General features: G+C 35.2%; 1 protein-coding gene across 1 annotated transcript in view; it reads right to left on the bottom strand.

Annotated features, from left to right (window-relative positions):
* Positions 1-20,701, bottom strand: part of PDE4D (phosphodiesterase 4D) — a 553,794-nt gene that overhangs the window by 444,988 nt on the left and 88,105 nt on the right. The window contains exon 2 of the mRNA XM_032095592.1: positions 19,896-20,010. Coding sequence (XP_031951483.1) covers positions 19,896-19,937 — 42 coding nt within the window. The 5' untranslated portion in view covers positions 19,938-20,010. The remainder of the gene's footprint in view (positions 1-19,895; positions 20,011-20,701) is intronic.

Raw genomic sequence — 20,701 nt, 5'->3', positions numbered from 1 at the left:
GGGAGAGAAAAAAGATAAACCTTCCAATCAAAAAAAGAAAAAAAAATCAAAATTGAAGACCGTAATTTGCCATCTCAGAGAAATTTTGCTATTTGTGTGGCTTTCTAAAAAGAAACAGACCTTGAAGTTAAAAGCTGTAGCTAAAACTATTTTATCAAAAGTCAACATAAAAAATATGAATGTACCATAACTCTTTTAAAACTGACATGTCTGCTTTTATGAGGGATGCCATTAATAGTTATTTTATTTTAGAGAAAAAATCCTGAAGGCCTCATTAAATAGTACATATTAAGCAAGAAAATAGCACACACAGAGGGAAAGGTAATGCTGGAGGAGAAGTTGTAGCTGGAGAGAAACCACTGTATTGTGCAGAGTCCATGAATTATATGTAATACCCATAGTGGTTATATTTGCTGACCTGGATGTTGACATTTTGAATATTAAGAGTATAAAAAGCTATTTGAATTTCACATTAAAATGTGATTAAGCTTCCCATAATGTTTTATTTTTATCAACTTAAAGCAATTCTAAAACTTGCTGGACCAAAAATTACTTCCAAGATGGAAAGATACTCTTGGGATGGAGTGGGGGGAGGTTGTTGGTGGTGATTTTTTGGGGAGTATTTTGTTTGTTTGCTTGTTTTTGTGGGGATTTTTTGGGTTTGTGGGGTTTTTTTGTGGTTGGTTGGTTGGTGGGTTGGTTTGATTTTTTTTGGTGAAGTGGGGCTGGGGTGGGGTTTTATGTTCACTTTTATCCCGAGTGGAAAAAAAATGTTGAATAACTCAGCAGGCAGAAACATGAAAAATCTGGCAGAGGTAAAATACATTAGAGAGTAAATCTCTTTTCCTAAAGAGAAGGATTTTGTTACATTGTCCAGTTTTCACTTGTTTGAAAGGTATGCCAAATATATCTCTTTTGAAATAGATTAGAGACATATCTTCTAATTCTACCAAAGATGTTTGAACTACCTTTAAACGCTTCACATAATACATTCTAAGAGCTCCATGCTTTCATTGCATCAGTCATCATGAATTACATCATTTCAGACCAAACACTACTGAAAGGAGGTTTCATATAAAACCAAACACAAATCCCAGCAGAGGAAGTAAATCATGGATTAGGAGTCACCTACAGATTTCCAAAAGTAAATCACGAAATTTCACTAAGAGCAGGAATGAATATCCTAAAAGCCAGAGCATGTACATTTGTGTTTACCCCTCTCATAAACTAAATTGTAATCTTAAATTTATTAGATTAAGATTTTTTTTTTCAGAATAAAGACACGAGATCACATTGTTTTTCTAGTTTCAAGATACTTCTTCCCCTAAGACTTGATTGTATTAGAACAGCTACACAGACTTACATAAAAGCAAACATATTTGGGCAATACATTTTTCTCCACAACATCTAAAATCTGAATGTGCAGATTTGCTGGAAAACCAAGGGTTCAAGTAGGCAAAAAAAAACCTTTAGCTGTATTAGTATCAGTTATTTTCCTCTACCTCTTCCTCCAGTCTTTATATCACTTATTTTCCTCCTCTTTCCTCCACACCCAGTAGCTCTCAATCACTTGAAAATAAAGGCTCAGGTGAAAAGAATCTAAATCTAAGGCAGTGAATAGGAAAGACAGGCTAACACAGAAGTCAGGACCAAATTGTGGATATTTGTTGTCTGAATGATTAAATGTAACTTCAGTCAGGAACGAGATTCTTTACCTTTTCAGCAGAGAAAGGGGCACACTCCCATCTTAGATAGTCTGAATTGCCCTGGAGGTTTCCTAATCAGAGGGAAACACAGCTCCCAGTCTGGGACATGAGCAGAGCACATCTGGTATGACTGAAAATGACCCTCTTCGTATCCCAAAAGCAAGGGTATCCCAAGAAACTCTTTTTTGATACCTGAAATTTCTCTTTATCTGGAAGCCACAAAAAAATTTCTATCATTTAGAAAATTTACTTCATCAGAAATTGTAACTAGCTTGTCAAGCTGACAAATGAAACTTTATTAAGAAGCCTATCAACTACCTAGTTTGTAAACCTGGAAGGCCTAACTGTCCATCCACTGACCACAAACTATAAAAGGCTCCTTAATTTTATCTATGCTGTTAAAAATTCTATTAATCTTACTCTGTCACCAAATTAAGCCTTCTAGTACCACTGTAGCCATATAACTCCTCTCACAAAATAATCAAGATCATTTGTTCCAACTCATCTAGTTGGAAGTCTGCTTTGAAATCTCACTTCCATCATATCTTACACCTGAATATGGAAATTTCTTTATAGCCACTCCATTCTTTTTGGTTTTGGTACTGCTATTTCCTTTAGTTTAATCAAGATCTTATTTCTTCCTGGCTCCCAGACTTTATTTATCCATTTCTATCGCTGCTAATGTCCCTCACTAAGAGTACTGAGCAGCATGACATCATATTACTAGTCCACATCGTATTTCTCCCAGTATGGATAAACCTTTCACTAACTCGAGTAATGAGAAATGTGTAATATATTCCAGTTGGATGGTTTTCCATTATAGAATACAACAGTAGTCATTTCAGTACTAGAAAGAGCTTGTCTTATGTGTTCTAGAATCCCATTTTATTTTTCACAGCAGCCTCATGTTGTTAACATGAGTCAATCTGTACCCTGCTAAGAGACTGACTTGTCTTCTGTACTTTGAAGTTAGTAAGCCTTCAACTTATCACAGAAATATTTGCAATTAAGTCCCCGATGTGCGTGACTTTTCTTACAAGTTTTTAAATTTCTTTATATTTCAGCCAGACTACTAAGCCAGTAACATCTTCACAGGAGATAATCACAGACTTCCATTTATAGATGATGCCTCATGGCTTGAAATAAATCAGGTTGACCAAACCACAAAGGAAATCTTTGTGTAACCTCCCACTAACATTGTAGATATCACTTCAATAAAACCTGCTGTGTGTTCTTTAGATAATTCTTTGTCCAACCTTTGATTCTTAAACTGATCATTGTGTTCTTCACACTAACTAATCAGTGCATTTGGGATGTTATATCAAATGTTCCAACAAAGTTTGACTAAATTAAATCTGTTGCATTTTTTTATCTAGAAAATGAAATTAAATAATTATCTTAAAGCATCCTGTTGCAAAACATTGATGCATTTTAAAGTTATTCTGGCTTAAAACTCATATTTTTTTAATTATAATTTAAAGCATGTTCAATGAACTTTTGGACGCCATAGCACCCCCACCCTAAATAACAGTAAGCAAGTAATAACCTTTTTAAAGCCATAATTCATAATGGACAAAATTTCAGGCTCAGCAAGCAAAAATACCTTTTTTAAAAAGACAAAAATACATTCATTTTGGGCAGAACTATTTCTCAGACATGACAAGAAGGAAGAATATGATAAGAAATTACAGGTGTGATTCTGCATTTTTACGTACTTCAAACTATCTGAAATTATTCTGTAGGGATTTTATTCTAAAAGAATATTTTCATTCAAAATTTGAAATATTTTATGGGTTTTTTTCTACTCAACAATATTCTTTGTGATTTAACATTTCCTGATTCAGCTGAAATAAAATTTTCTTGCAAGAAATCATTAATAAAAGCAAATTTTTCCAATTCAGACATCTTATGACCTATACAAAAATTTTAGATCCAAATAGCTTAAAAAAATGTACTAAGGTACTTACGTACTCCTTTTCACTGCTTTTCATATGTGTTCCAATACATCACAGCACTCTTTGCATGCTACTACTACATATTTCCCTATTTGAGCATGTTTGTACACAAGCTTAACTTGAAAATTCCTAGGCTTATCTCAATGGTAGGAATTCATAACAATAGCTCCTTAGGAATTTTACCTCAAGTTAGTAATTAATACACTCCACAGAAACTCCATTTAGACACTGCTTTGTAGGACATTTTATATTTTCAGCATAGTTTGACATGGAACAGTCAATTTCTACTCTAATATGGATAAATTGTGTTTGAAATACAATTTGCTTTAAAGTTACAATATAAATTTACCAACAACACTACGTAAATTATCACATTTTTGTCACTCACAGGTGTTCCAAATCCTTCACTCAAATCCAATTTTATTTTAGAGATGGCAGTCCAAGAGAACCAATTATATTACCCCACAATTTTCAAGTGGTCAGGTTTTAAACCAAGTCTTAGATTTCAGGTGGACAAAAAAACCCACCGCTCTCTGATAGCTGTGAGGGAGATAATTAAATGGCTCTGGCCAGTCTGAGCCTTATATTGAGTTACAGATTAATACACAAATTTTAGCTGGAGAATGGCCACTTCTCCAAAGTGATCTTTTGATTGAAAGGTATTTCAGTGGACTTTTAAATTCAAAATGCAATCCCATTAATAGATTTCAGAGGCAAAACTTCTTTAGACCTATATAGAGTCACATTTATGAGGTGAAAAAGTACGACTCAGGAGTTAACTAATGCATATTTATGTTAAATTATGCTGTTTCATAATAGTATTTGTTTAATAAAATTATGATAGCATAATTTAACATAATCGATTGTGACACATGCAGTGCATGCAGCAGGCTTAAATCCATGCTTGTTTGATGGGTGATTTAACATCAATGAATAAATTGTCAGTATCAAACTACAAATTAAACTATTCTCTTTAGTAACCTTTTTCAAACTGCATGAGGTTCAAGAGCTACAGACTGTCCATTTCTTACACAAGCAATAATATCCTCCTAGTTCTCAACCCAGCAGTGAAAGGAGAGAGATTGATAGTTCCATCTACTCAGTTTAGCATGGGGTACTTAAAAATCTAACTGTTGCTGCAGTTTCTCAGACCACTGTAAGTGTACCACTCTACTGATGAATAGTATTTTCTATCACTTTCAAACTTCCCATTAACTACATAATGAAACAAAGGAAAACAAAACACAGGTACATGTCAATACCTTTCATCTGCATGACAGCTGAAATGCCCTCCTGTCAACATAAGGGTTTGATTATTTTTAGATTTCGTTACCTGTCACCTTTAATAACAGCTGGTCAAGCAGGAATAGCTGCAACCTGTGTTGAATTTGGCACTGGCGTACCAGCAATTTATCCTAAGGTCTGAGTAGGTGTAGGACACAAGGGAGGCCTGCTCCAAAACCAAATTTCCAAATGGCTTCATAATAGAATCCTTTCTACAAATATTAAAAATGTTAAAATGGATAACTTAATCTGAAGAGGAAAGAATTGAGCCCATAATATTGCCACTATCATCCAAGATTCTTCCTCTGTGTAAAAAGTAAAAAATAAAAAATAAGATGAGACATGAGTTATGGCATCATAACCAACAATTTTGCATGTTTTTAAATTCAGTGTCTCTTAGTTTCCAAGCAGAAAAGAGATTTTACTCTAATTCTCTTAAACAAAGCTTCCATAAGGCATTTCCTTTAAAGAAAAAAAAAAAAATCACATTGATTTATTCAATTTGTTTTCCCCTGGAATAACCAGCATAAAAATGGTGTCATGATACCAAAATATAAGACTTCATCTAAACTGTGGAATTAATTCAAATCCTAGACATTTCCCTTACTGCTTTCCTTTCTTCTTTATGCCATCATTCTCACTGGTCATACACAGATCTTTGAACACATCTTTATATCTTAAAAATGTAAGTCTCTATGGGTGATACAGTGAAAGTGTGCAGCATGGAAAAAATATTGTAACTGTAGGCATATGTACAGAGGTTTCTGCTGTTGAGCACCAATAAAATCCACACTCCTTGTGTCTACTCAAAAATTTTCTGCAGCTCTTAAAACACAGATTTACTGCTTGAGCTCTGAATCTCCTGGAGCATGGATGATCACAGAATAGCACATTCCTGGCACTACATACAGTGCTGTACAGACATAAAAAGTGGCTGTAACTCAACACGTGGGCGGGAACATTTCCTAAGAATGCTGTGTTCACCTGAGAATCTGGCAATTAACAGCTAATATGCAATTTCTCACAGACAATAAATAAATGTGCTTACAAATATAATCTTATTTACACCCATTGTAGCCATTTCTTACAATGGCATTACAAATTTTTTTTTTTGTGGAGATTCATTATTTAAAAAAAAAAAAAATTATATAAAACCCCCATGTACTGTGGGGAGAGGAGGAGGAGTTTGATGGTTTACCATTTCGATAGGTGTGAGAGATAAAAATGTACAAAATCTGGACAAAACTTGTAGTGCCATTTTGCAGAGCTCAAGACAGACAAATTGCTTATCTCTGTCCATACAAGCACTCCATATATTGACAAACTTCTCACGTGCTCTGAGACTGGCACATACAAACTCATTCACATAACTAAAAATATTGTCCTTTTACAAAATTTAAGACTTCTCTGGCAATAGTAGGCAAGATTTCAGAAATTAAACTCTTAGAAAATCTTATGTATCCATTTATGTACAGCTAAAAATGTTGAGGCACAGTTCTCTAAAAAAATTACACAGCAAAGGAATCATTCTGCATTTTTACTCCAGCAGAGGAATGTCAACAAATAGCCATAACTCCAGAAGTCCTGAGCTTAAAAAGGAATTTTTTGTTATTTAGATTGTTCTTTTCATATATTTAGACTGTTCATTTCATATTTATATTCTAATAAGAAATCACAACTTTCAAACATTTTCCCCCACTCTTCTGCTTATCAAATGCCATACTAAACGATGTATCTTACCTTTTCTGGCTTCACTGAAGACACAGCTTCCTGGATTCTGTTCTGTACTTTGAAAAATGTGCACTCTTTAGTGCTTCGTGAATAGAGAGAAATGGTTAGAAATACAGTTTCTTGTTTGAGTCTTTCCCTGCTCCTGTTTACTAACCCAGCAAACAAATTTAAGTCTTTCCTACACAATCATCCTATTGGGCAGCCCTGTAACCTCTGAGCACCGAATAAAGAATAGGCACCTTGAAACACATCTGCCACTGCTATTGTTACTGTGAGGTCCATAATTTCAGTTTCTCACACCTCTAAAGATATGCCTACAGGGTTATTTTTAAGTTCCCTTGGTGATGTTTTTAATGAACTTTAGCACCCATAAAATAGATTCTTACATTAGATTTTGTTTTTAATAATGCTGGACATCTGTGATAGACTGCTGTAAGGGAAGAACACCAAAATAGCGTTTTGATGAGATTTGTATAAGCAAGTTTTTATTACCTATAATTCTAAGACCCAAACTTTTCACCTGAGTTGTAACCCCAAAATTTTCACCTTCGCTTCAATAAAGGCAAACTGAGCAATCGTTGCCTTCCTTCCTTCCCTTGATAATTTCCCCTCTGAAAAAACTTCTGTAACACAAGTGTTTATTTCAAAGCTCCAGAAGGAGCTGCTTGGGGGAGTACCCATGCACTGTCATGGACAGGAAAAGGCAAAATGGAGTGCTAATGCTTGAAGCAGTTACCAGTATCCTTGACTCACAGCCTGGAGTATGCACCAATGTATCGGAAATAAGAGTGTCTTAGCAAATTGTTGCTCACTATAGGATGGTTCAAGAGTTGCTATACTGCTATACCAACGTTCTTTTATTTTCCCTGGTTCTTGTTCCTGGAAGTAAGGAGAGGATATTGAACGGTGAAACAATCACAACAACTCAAGGTTTTTCACACTGAAAAAGATCCAAAGACTGTGATGCAAATTCTCCTTGTAATGAAGCAGTTTTCTTCTTGGTTCACTAATTACCTTCAAACTATGCTCTTGTAAAACCCCACCTGCAGTGCTGCATCCAGCTCTGAGGTCCCCAGCACAGGAAGATCACCAACCTGTTGGAGCAAGTCCAGAGGAGGCCACCAAGATGATCAGAGGGGTGGAGCACCTCTGTACAAGGAATGCCTGAGAGAATTGGGATTGTTCGGACTGGAAAACAGAAGGCTTTGGGGCAACCTAATTGCAGTGTTCCAGTACCTGAAGGGAGCCTAGAAGGAAGATGTAGAGGGACTTTTTACAAAGGCATTGACAGGACAAGAGGGGATGGTTTTAACCTGAAATACGGTAGATTTTGAGTAGATATTAGAAAGAAATTTTTTATTGTGAGGTTGATGAAGCACTGGAACACAGTGCCCAGAGAAGTTGCCAGTGCCCCATCCACAGGTCAGTGCCAGGCTGAATGGGGTTTTGAGCCCTGGTCTAGTGGCAGGTGTTCTGGCTTATGGCTGGAGGTTGGAATTAGATGATACTTAAGGTCCTTTCCAACCCAAACAATTCTATGAAAATATTGTCAGTGTGTCATTAAAAAATCTGTGGTCTCTGGCTGAGAAGACAGTTTTACTTATGTCTCTGCTCTCACACAACCATTTTAAAATTTAACTTTTACCAACATTACCCCTTTCTTATTGCCTCATAGATGAGGCTGGTAGGGGAAAAGATACTACTATGTGGACAGCACTTATACATGGTTGTCTGTTCTGTATCTTCTTTTAGTAACTGCATGTTGTCCCACCACTCATTCTTTAACTGAGACTGCTCTTGACTGAAAGCCAGCATGCAGGAACTCATTTTAGGTAAAGCATAACAATTTAAAAAGCTAGAAAACCAAAGCTAAGTGTGAAAGGGACACCATCCTTATATCCTAAGGTATCATATATCATAAGGTACCTTACAAGAGCCATGGCAAAAGTAATAAATCAATTTTTAACATATTTTAAGTTGCACTCTTCCAAGCTCTGAGGATGATTTTGCAAAGCTTCAAGGAATATTGCTAAACCAATAGATGCTTTTCTTGAGGGAGTAGCTTTGTTCCAGGGGAAAGAATATCTTTCAGCTCTGTGAAAGTAGTACTTTGGTCAACTTAACCTTGTGATATTTTATTGCACTATTTTTTTGTGGTTATTTTATCCTGGTTTTTGTGATGCAGTGATGGATGAATTCTATCATACTAATTCTTTCACTTTATGCACTACAGCTAGTGTGCAATGTTTTGATAGACAGAATAATATTCTCTCCCAAACTCATTACTCTTACTGTGGCTTCTCTATTACATCTCTACTCATTGATTCAACCCTAGAACAATATAGTGGAATTAATTTTTTTAGTTACTTTGCATTTACCATGTAGAGGGATTATTAGTGGAGAAACACAGCCAGAAGAGAGGTTAAAGTTAAAATGGAACCACAAAGAGAAACTAAAAGCATAGAAGGAATTTTTATGCATTGAGGAACAGAAAAAGAACATATGGTTAACTAAAGAAAAAAATGAGCAGAGACCTAGTACTTGTGAACACTGGGGGGAAGAAGGGGAAGGCATGATTAGAGAACAAACATCCAATATATTTATTTCCTAATTTGCATCCAATTTTATCTTGATTATTATGATGAGTGATGAAGTCTTTTAGACAGCAACTCAACAACTTATGACATTACGGCCAGCACAAGCTAATTAATGTATTTATTTCTAATTTCTAATATATGTATTAGAAATAAATGTTAGAATATATATAGATTATAATATATATATTCTAAATATATCAGTTCTAATATATAATTAATATATTTAATTCTAGTTAGACTCTTTTAGAGGAAAAAAAAGTCAGTTTTTCTTTCCTGATGCTATATGCAGACAATTTTCTACAAATATACAATCCTATAGTTGAAGAAAACAAGTGAAAGCTTGAGGCTTACCCAGCCACAACTGAACACCCAGCTTGCAATTGAAACAATCAAAGCACAGCTTTCCCAAGGAATTATGCAAGCCACATTTCATTCACTGTGCAGCACACTTGAGATTGATTATCTTGCTATGACAATATAGAAGATTTAGAGAGTCCAATCTCTACCTCTGCTGCTGCTAACTCATACAAGAGCAGAGTGTCGTGGCTTATTTAATGTAAAAATCCCCAGGAATTAAAGAAATAACAAGGTACACTCTCACTAGGAAATCAGAAAAAAGGCAGGAATTCCCTATCTCCAAAAAATATTTTGTGAAGACTGTAGGCAGCTCTTAAGAATTCCATGTTATTAGCTATTGGAAAGCAATGTTGCAAGACAGCAGTGTTTAACTAAACTTGGTACACAAAGTAATTGAAATAAATTACAGAATTTTAATTGTTTTAATTTCTGTTCATCCACAGAGGAATCTCAAACTGCTGACTTGTAGTTGAGTAGATCACATCTGTTGTCTGTTATTTTAACTACTTTAATTAAATCTTTGTACCAAAGAGCAGATGAAGAGGAAGACACAATCATGAAAATAGCAGATGCTTATAAAATAGCGACAGTTCTGATCAGACTTCTGATGCATTCCTGATTAAGAAAAATGTAAATGGTTAACTGGGACTGCTTCACTATACACGGTACTGTGCATCCAAAGAAACCAGAGGGTACTTTGGAAAACATGAATGTATCTATGGCAGCTTCTATAATGAGGCTCAAAAGTTGTTAAAGTGCTCCAATTATTTTTTATCTGCAACTATTATATACCAATCTAGGTAGTAAGACAGTAATTTTTTATTTGACCAAGATAAAATGCAAAAAGAATATAAAAGACTCCTATTTTTATATAATTTTATGAACTAGATTTTTTCACTCAGAAGTGACCCCAAAAGGCACAGAATGGAACAGAGCTATAAGAGTAATTAAATGGATAAGTATCTTTAATTAGTATTATTATTGTTTAATTATAATTTTACTATAATTATACTTATTTAATAAGTATATTTTAATAATACGTATCTTTAATTAATTGATAGGTATCTTTGTTATCTCTCCTTTATATCAGTTTAATTTTTCTAAGTAAGATGCAATTGAAGATGCAAGAAAGGAAAAAAATGCTAGCTAAAATATAGATAGAACAGCCTGCAAAGCAAAGTGGATGAAGGTCTGGGTGCAGCCATACAATCACGCTGGTTTTGTGATGGTCACTCACACACCTCCTCTCACAGGTTTTATATTAGAAAACCGCACAGTCTCTAAAATTATTATTTTTCAATGCTTTATCTAATCTGATTTTTCAAAATAGTTTCTCTTTTTTCTTTCTTAAAACAACCCCTGTCTGTAACAGAGGAGCTGCTGTTTCAAAAGAGGAACACAGAAATCCTAATTTGCTCTCTCAAGAGAGGATCATTAAGTAAGTATATTTGCACTGAGATCATTGTTTTATTTTGAAAAGAGCATAGCAAGTCCCTTGAGACTTGATCTTTTAGTCTCCAGATTGTGACACTGAGCTGGTTTCTAATGAAGGGAATAATAAGTGAAAATTGTTATGTGGAATTTTCAAGGGCACCAAGAAAAGTTTTAGCATTTTATCTACTGAAGCAAAGACACCAAAGACAAGGCCAAAAGTAGATACTTGTAGAAATACAAAAATTTAATCTATCTGTCTAAATTTCTATCTCTCTATCACTTCTAAATTTCCCTTCCCACCCTAATTCATTTGTTCTTACTTTATCATTCAGAGACTACTGTTACTAAGCAAAATCTAGGTCTTGACATGTGTCATGTAATGCAGATATTGATCCCTGGTAGGAAATCAATGATATGCCATGTTCCTCTCCAGAAAGAGGTGAAAGTTTGCTATTAATTGCCACTATTTATGAAGAACACTCAGAGAAAAGGATGTAGTAGGTAAGAGTTTGATAGTCTTTGTCTAAGTTTCAAATTTCATATGTAGAAAACTGTAGTTCATTTACCTAATGGAGGAATTGGGCATTATTGCCTTTAAGTAGTTGCAAAAGTTCCTGTATATTTTGAAATAAATTTTCTCAAGGCATGGTAATTTAAAATGTATAAGAAGCATAACATGTATATTAAAAAAAATCCCCATCTCATACAAAATTTGATGGTTTTTTCAATCCTTTAGCCAAAAATATGATCTATGTTAATTCATTTTTTAAAATTATGTTGCAATCGGTTGTAGTTTTTACTTATTTAAGAGCATGCAAATTACCTAAGTGTTTCTTTGATATTGCTGCACTGACTTTTTCAGATGAGCCCTAATTTGTTTTCAATTCTGGCTTTTTTATTATATTTTACAGCAAAATGTCCAGATGAGGTGTTGCAACATCCTAATCTGTAATATTTGTAAAAGAGCTAACAGAAATTTGCTTAGTCTGCACATTGTAACAGACTAATTATTTTGGACATTCCACCATTGCCTTCATTGCTTTCTGGATCTTAAATAGGAAAGGAAGATGGGTGGTCTAACATCATATCAGAGACCCAGAAAAGGCTCTAAAACAGCAGATAGGACCATGAAAAAGCTATAAGCATGTGTCAAAAGCATAGGTGAAAGCTAACAGGTAGGAACCCAAAGCTTGGAACTTATACCAAAGAATGCCTTGTATTCAGGAGGGCCACAAATCACAGTGAAAGTCCATCAGATGTAAAGGTTTCCATTATTTTATATTCTTATAAAGAAAAGGTGAAGTGATAAGTAGTTAAGTCTCTAGGCAACTTATCCTGACTTTAAAAAAAAAAAGGTGGGGGTGGAGGGGAAAAGAGGACAGCAGCACAGCAGCAAAAAAAAAAGCAGATAGATCTGAAAAATCAAAACCAAATCATTTTCTAGAACACAGGGTCTGAGATACGAGATATGAGTACTAGCCCTAGAGCAAGTTTGAGCCTCCTTTATTTTTTCAGCTTAGGACTGACAGGGCAGAGGCAGTAATTCAGTCTTTCGGAGGTTTCAAAATAAAAAGCTGTCTTTGTTAGGACTTCTTGAAAGTGTGGAACAATACTAACTGGTTCTATGAAGAGACAAAGGGAAGACTTGGAAAATGTCTAGTTATTTTGCACATTTAAATGTGAAAATTACAAATAGCAGAAGTGTAATACGGAAGGACAAACTGCAAAATTTGTTTCCTTTGACCTCTGTCTTTATAGAGACATGAAAAAAGTACCTCATAGGTCTCATTTGGTCTTTTGGGAATGTTATTTCAGATCTATCCCCAAATATTCAGCTGCAACTGATTAAAAAATTTCATCAAAAATCTTGGAAACAGGTTTTTCTCCACTTTGAAAATCAAAATATTTACATTAATCCAGTCCAGTAAAGTGCTGAAAGAAACACATTATGGGGACTTTTGCGGCACAGACTTGGCTAGAAACAATGCTGCTTGCCTCTTTCTGTTAACTGTGTTCTCAAACTGCATTGAATCATAGAATCATAGGATGCAATGAAAAGCAGAAATTCCCCAGGTCTTCCACCTATTCTTTCTTTTCTTTAGCGGGGTTTTGGTCCAAATTATAATAAAGTTTAAAAAGAAGAGAGAAAGAAAAGAAACAGACAAAACAGATATTCCCAGATTCTGCAGTGCTGGAAGAAATAGGTGAAAACATGAAGATTTCACCAGCCCTTTCATGGATATTATTAGGTTTTCCAGCCTCAAGCCACCAGACACATCTGCTCAGCGGCTACAGATTATGCAGTTTCACTATTCACAGGCAGTTTGCAGTGTTCCAGCTGAGGTCCTACATAAGGTAACTAACTCGAGCTCAGTGAGAGAAGCCTCATATTTCATAGAAAAGCAAGGTTGATATTGGCTCTTTTCAGAACTAAATTTGATTTTTTTTAATGGAACTATTTATTCATTTAAGGAAATGTGACCATGTTCTTTCTTCATCAAGGGCTTCCTAATGGACATGCATAGCATATGCTTTCTGCTTTCCTAGGCTGTATATTTATGTGTACAGTCATATGTGCATACACATATATGCATACACGCATACACATATATGCACAAAAGACAAGATATACTGCATGTGTCACAAGGGAAAAACTGTATAATATTAAAAAAACCCCTCATATTTCATGTACAGTCACAGCAGTTTCTGAAGCCATTGCTAAAGAAACAAAATAGAAATTGCAAAACTCCAATTACAAGACCACCATCTAAGAGCTGAAGGGCAGTATTAATTCTGGAATATACTGCTCTTGCCTACCCACTCAAGCTTTAATACTACTCAGCTGTTTATTGTTTTTAATTGTTCATGTCTCCTGTTGCTGTCAGTGGCCAAAGAACAGTAATCCTTGCCAGGGAATTGTCTGGTTTTTTGTAAGAGCTAGTACGAAACCATTTCCATTTTCAGCAAAGACATCTAGCAGATTGTTCTGCCATTACTACAGTATTTGTTCCTCTAAAAACGTCCTCCATGTAACTGCCACTTACCACTCTTTAGAGCCCTACATCTATCATACCTCCAAAGTCTTGACATTTTTATATTTCTGTTGAAAATATTTATTATTTATAAGTATGTCAAGAACCTTGTAATGCTGGAGAACCAGTTCCTCCATTGCACTCTGACAGATGCATAGATATTGACAAGAACTACCTACCTGCAATTTAAAATTACAAGTGAAAGACAAATAAGAACAGAATTTACGTTAAAAAAGGAATTCCATAATATGGCATTTCCCTCCAAATATAATGTGTATCAGTTACATGCTCATTCTCCTTCTGTATCCCTCCCTCTGTTAGCATCAGCCAGCTTTCTCTTAGGCACCATTTCAAAATTTGGTCTGAAAGAGGGACTCAAAAGATGCAGTGTTTGCAAACTGAAGACCCAGAAAGACTACCTTCATTTTTAAAGAAAGAAGACTCTCTAGAAACTTAGTCATTGATTAGAAATATGCTGTAGTAAGTAAGTGGGAAGCAAAAGTAGGGAGACCATTAAATCATTAATATTACTCTGTTTTAATTACATCATCCACCACCTTCATGCCTTTCCTTTATTCCTCCCTGACCACTAGCTGCCTTCAGCATGAAGTGCAATGTATAAACTCTTGATCTTTGTTGTCTTTATTCCTAATTTTCCTACTCCAGGACTCAGTAATCTATCCATGTTTTCCTTTTCTCACCTTTTAATATCATTTCATTTAAGTTTACATTTTTTAAGTTAAGCATATTTTCTTATAGTCATAGAATGAGATCTTCAGGGTCATTTAATTTCATTTTCACCACTGTAGTAAATTATTCCAAAGGTAGGAGAAGTTTCCATTAAACAGTAAAAACAAGAGGTCTGGATCTGGTGTCAGATTTCTGAGTAAAACACAGAAGTAGGTACAATTCTGGTACAAATGGTTGACAACTCCCAGTCCTTCCCATGAAAGAGGGCCTGAACCATACACTGCACCTCTTCAAGACAGCCAGAAATCAAGCACTGGGTGGAAAAATTGAGAGCATAAATGTATTGCTGGGAAGATATAACCTCCAAGTAGCCAATTATCATTGCAGATAGGAAGAACTGGCACAAGGGATACCAATGATACAAATGTGCAAGAACTCCAAAAAGTAGAGACCTAGGTGTAATTCAAGGGTTTGCTAGGGTAGCTGAGCTATAAAGCTCTCCATCAGACCCACACAAATCATCAGGAGATTTTTTGTCTATTGTCATGTGGACTAAATAAATGTCACTGCCCCACGAATTATTTTTTAAATCTGCATAATAGTGGATGACATTCGAGTTACAGGTTAGAATTTTTATGTCTGTTAGCACATGGGTGGGAGTATTTTCATGTTTCAAAATGGTGCAGTTATGTCTCAAAATTCTAAGTACTGCCCAGGACCTAGATAAGGAGGTAAGACTTGCTTTAAAAAGGCTGGAACTTAACTAGGAATGTAGGCAGGAGATTAACTAGGAGAAGAGTCATGAGAAGAAAAGAGAGATTTATGACAAAAGCATGTCTATTCATCTTAGAAATATCACAGACAGAAGAAAGAAAAGCATGGAGAACAGATTTTGAAGTCTGGTCAGAATAGGGTAGCTGGAAACATTAGTCAGAACTTCCATGGAAGACTGGAGAGGGTGAAAGACTGAAATAAAGAAATACAGAATGAGTGGGAGGAAACAAGCACATGCAATTTTGTCAGGAATAAACTGGTGTATTCCTCTAGAGAACCTTTTCTCTCTTTCTAAAAGACAATCCCACACCTAAAAGGGGATTATCAAATGTACACATGTGAATACAGTAAATTAACATAAAATAATTAATTTGATGGGATCCAAATCCAGCTATTGTTTCTCAGACTGGACTCTCACAATAGGCATTAATTACTAGCCCCTGTGGAAAAATGTTAGAAGAAAAGGGTGAAAGTTGCTCCAGGCATTACTTACTCTCTCTTCAGTCATTCTCTTCATATAAGGTGCTGCTTTACATAAGGAAACGTGCTGCCTAAAATGTCCATTTTTCCAGTCAACCACAGTAAGTGACATTAAGCGAAAAATAGCACCATTATGTGAATTTCAATTTGCCCTTTAGCAATGTCCCACCTTTGCCTTTTCTATCCCTTGTTTCCTTTGCAAAGGCTGTTTTACAGATGGAGAGATGGAAGAAGGCAAAGAATATGTAATGTAATCGCTTCCCATTAATTAAGAATGGTTAGTCCAAGCAATCTCCCTCTAAGTATACTTCTATCAGATAACAAATGGACCTAACCATTGGTGATGAGAGAAAAATCAATTTATTTGTAAGTAGTGCAAATTTATTATGAAAAATGCTTCTGGAACACTGCAAGTTTGTCTGTTGACAAATTGGTTACTTAGAACTATTGACCCAAAGCAAGAATTTCTGTCTGATAGAACTGCGTTGTGACATAAAAAGTCCTGGAACTGAACTTATTTGCAATTCCTTAACACTGTCAGTGGAGAACTACATCACTCTACTTTTTGGTATTGAGTGTCTTACGCTGTTGCTGAATAGCTATTCCAGCTGGTGAGCAGAGAAGTGTAGTGCAGGTAGTGTCTGGGGTGGACAGGATGACGTTCCCTCTCCCTACGGGAGAAGCGGCAGACAAAGAGCCCCTGGCCCTTGTCTTCTCTGTGACTCATAAATCTAAGGAGAAATGAGCACAGGAATAAAAGAAGTGTTTAACTTCTCTTCACTCCCCCACATCATAAGCAAAGGTTATATCAATCTAGCCTTAAGACCTTTGGATGAAAACGTCTCTGTGAGTCAGCTGTTTCCAAATAGCTCTCTGCCCTCCTTTGCACTTATCTATGGGTGCTCCGTGCCTGCTTTGCATTTGCCACCACCACCACAACCACCTCCCGCCACTCACAACCTCTGCATGTAGCTAAGCTCTCAGAATCTTTCCTTCAACCTGTCTTTGGAGAGCATTCCATTTTGAGGTCCGCCATTTTTGGACCCCACTGGTCAAAACTTTGCTTTTAAAATTTTAATCAGAAAATGTCAGCCATTTTGACTCCTATTAGGGATCTGTAACTTATCCTGAAGCTATCATTGTTGAAAATATACTTTTTATATTTATGAATTCAAAAGTCTTGCACTTCTAGGCTTTTACGGATAATCATAAACTAAAAGGCAGACAAAATACTGTTAAAGTTCTAATTTTGCTTTCTGTCCCCTGCTCCTTCTCTTTTGTTGTTGTTGAAGCTGTTGAAATTCCACAGTTTAAGCAGACCCAGTTGCTAAATATATCCTCTTTCTTGGTTCATTTTCTTGCAATATAGCTACTTTCTGATTTCACAAGAATTGACTCACTTCTGACACAATGTTCCAAGATAAAATCCCACACAATGTGACATTCAGACTTCATTCTTGATACTAGCACTCTCATCACCTGAAAGTAGAGTCTTTCTTCCTTTAGCTGACCAAATATGCTCTGATATACTCCCACAGAAACCTGGTTATTACAATTCTTTGTTGAAAAGTTATTTGCTATCTATGGTGTACTGTCAGTAAAGCTATGCTAGTATCATTGAAGATAGACTGGAAGTCTGATTCTGAAAATACCAATTTCATCATGCCTTTTGATAATGAACAAATTATATTCACATATGTAAAGCTGTAGAAATAGTGTGTGGAAATACTTCGCCTTGCTTATGCAGTTATGAATTAATATGAAGCTCTTCTGAAACAAAAAAAAATCAAGTTCACTGTTTTATTATAAAAAATATTTTAAATTATGTCTCATTCTGTGGTTGATCAGTACTAACTAAAACTCCATTCTTTATTAGATGTAACTTTGTGGTGGGGAGGGGTGGAAATGGACAGGGAAAAAAATTACAGGTAGGAAGAGAGGGAAGGAGACAGGGAGAGACAAATATTTAGCTGTCTTTTCAGAAGCATGGAATTATAAGCATTACACCACCAAGAATATTCTAAGAATTTGAAAATGCTGGAAAAAGAGGAACAAAAAAAAAAAAAGGAAAGGAGGAAATTATTTAAGAGGAAAAGTCGTAAAAGAAGTAAAGAGCTACCTAAGGATGCCTAAGGAAAGGTACTAGACAAATAGTACACACAGACTAAAGGATGCTGACATCCTCACTGAATGCTGTGAGCAAGACTGAAAGAAAGAAATTACTACTAAATAAACCCTTTTCACAAACACAGTTAAATGCAACTCCATAGGCTACCAACAAAACAATGAATAGTAATACTGTGGAAATCATCAGGGGGAGAGTGAAGGTCTAGCAGGAGTAGACATACTGTGCCATCTGAGGACAGTTCAAACAATCGAACAAAAAAATCTATTAGAAGAAGTACAGTTAATAAATATTAACCACATATTTTTAATTACAAGATCACTTGAAAATTATTTTAACTGTATTAGATATATTGTATTGTTAGAAAAGCAATGGAAATGTTTAATTACTTTCTACCAGCAGTTTCTATCATGCTACACTGTTAAAATAAGCTTCAGTTAGCTCGTGGTGCACAGTGAGTTCTATATTTGGTGAAAATACCCAAGTGTTCACACACATCTGCAGGTTCATCTTCTATATTCAGTAAATTATGTTCACTGACATCTGAAACCACTGAACCAACACTTTGATTCTCATGCTTCCTAAAAGGATAAAAACTTCCTTGAAAGATACTTGACAACATCCCATGAAATACAAATATATGTCATATTCCATCTTTCTTTTCAAGATTATTCAGTTCAACTGATGACATTTTTACTTATTTACCAGTTGGTCTTTTGATGAAATGACTGGTCTGGCAGACCTGGGATGACTGTGACAATGAAAATTCAAATTGACAGGCATATGGAATGATGGAAGATTTCATATGTGATGTGAAATCTTCGGCTGTGCTCACCAAATCTAATGAGACTTCTCCAAAGTCACTTTTGTTTAAATAGTTCAAATAGTATCACTATTCCCCTACAAGCAATAGCCAAAAATTTATTTAAATAGCATGACACCACACAGCTTAAAATAATTTCTCAAGGATTATATATTTTACAATTTCAAAACAACAAACAGTAGGAAATATTCTATGTACTCCATTCAAAGAAGAAATAATTGCAGATGGTTCTAATTAAGTTCACAGAGCAAAATACGCTAGGATTTAACAGCAAAACAAAGAATTTTATTTTGCAGATTAAAAAATCTCGTTCAGAGTCTGAAATGTCCAAACCACTCTGTTTCAGTAGTACTCTTGGATAGAGAGAGATACATATATAGGACAAAACACATGGCAAAGACCAGAAAATAAAATTAGCCTTATCCAAATCCATGCTTATACCATTACCTTATTTTCTCAATGATCTCCTGAAACATTTCACAGTCAATATTTCATATCAAATAAAGTGCAGTCCCTGACATCAGTGCAGGGCCATACATTTACAACTGAGTATCTTGTAGACATTATATAATCTTATATGTCAATGAATGCTCATGAAAAATCTAACTTCTAATAACTTTTTTAAAAATGAACTGTAGAAAATAATGTGTCAATTACAAAAAAAAAAGAAAAAAGAAAAAAGATAAAGTCGCTCAGACCATACTATCATTCAATAATCTTATCTCTGGGTGTCAAAGACACAAGCATATTTATTTAGGCTACAGATATAAGAATAGGGTACAAGTAACAATTACTTTATCATTCTGTCTCAGAAAGTGGCATTTGAAAGGCTAATACAACACAGAAGTAATGTGAAAGAATACTGATATTAAATAAAAAAGAGAGAAAAAGAAAGCCTTCTACTTACACTCTTGCTCTTCCCACGTAGACTACAGGTATTCGTATTCATGGTGACTGAATCAGGAGTGTTTTGCAAGTCAAAGGCGAGATTTTATCCCTGGATCATCCAAATAGCTGCTATACTGAAAGGAAATTAATTTATATCATTAAAACAAAGGCCTTTCAAGTTGTACAACATTCAAGCATGAGACACGTTGTTAGTGAATAAAAGCTACACACATTCTAAGATCTACCAGAGCAAATGTTTCATGTATCACTAAATTATTCAACACATAGTTACCCTGAAACATACAGCACGCATATCCATGAACAGATCATGCTTTCTAGTCAATAAAAAATGCACACCAACTCAAAAATTTGGAAAATATTACAGGCTTCTGATTATGGGCTTTTTGCCACAATTGTATTTAACTAGACATTGGCAGCATTATTTGTAATAATGAAATAAACCTCATTGGATATTTGTATTCAGTTTCTTAGTCTGAGGGCATCTTTTAACTTACATGCTATTCGGACCATGACATATGCTAAAAATTTGGGGGAAGAAGGTCAGCTAAGAGTAATTTTCAAATCCAGGAGCCTAAGAATGCTAGAACCAGCAGTGGGGTACTTTCATACAGTTGTCAGAATTTGACAATTTTGCCTTTGTATTAAAACAATAACTAAGCAAAAGAAACCTAGCAACTGATGATGGCATGGCATCGCAGCTTTGAAAAGCAGCATTTGTCAGCCTCTGGCTATATGCATAGTCATAATCATGGAAGAGTGGAATTAAAGGGAAATTCAGATGCTCTAAGATCAGGCAGTGTCTTG

This window comes from Corvus moneduloides, chromosome Z, assembly GCF_009650955.1.
Source record: "Corvus moneduloides isolate bCorMon1 chromosome Z, bCorMon1.pri, whole genome shotgun sequence".
NCBI classification, from domain to species: domain Eukaryota; kingdom Metazoa; phylum Chordata; class Aves; order Passeriformes; family Corvidae; genus Corvus; species Corvus moneduloides.
Note: the sequence above shows the minus strand (reverse complement) of the source record. Positions and strands in the feature narration are given on the sequence as shown.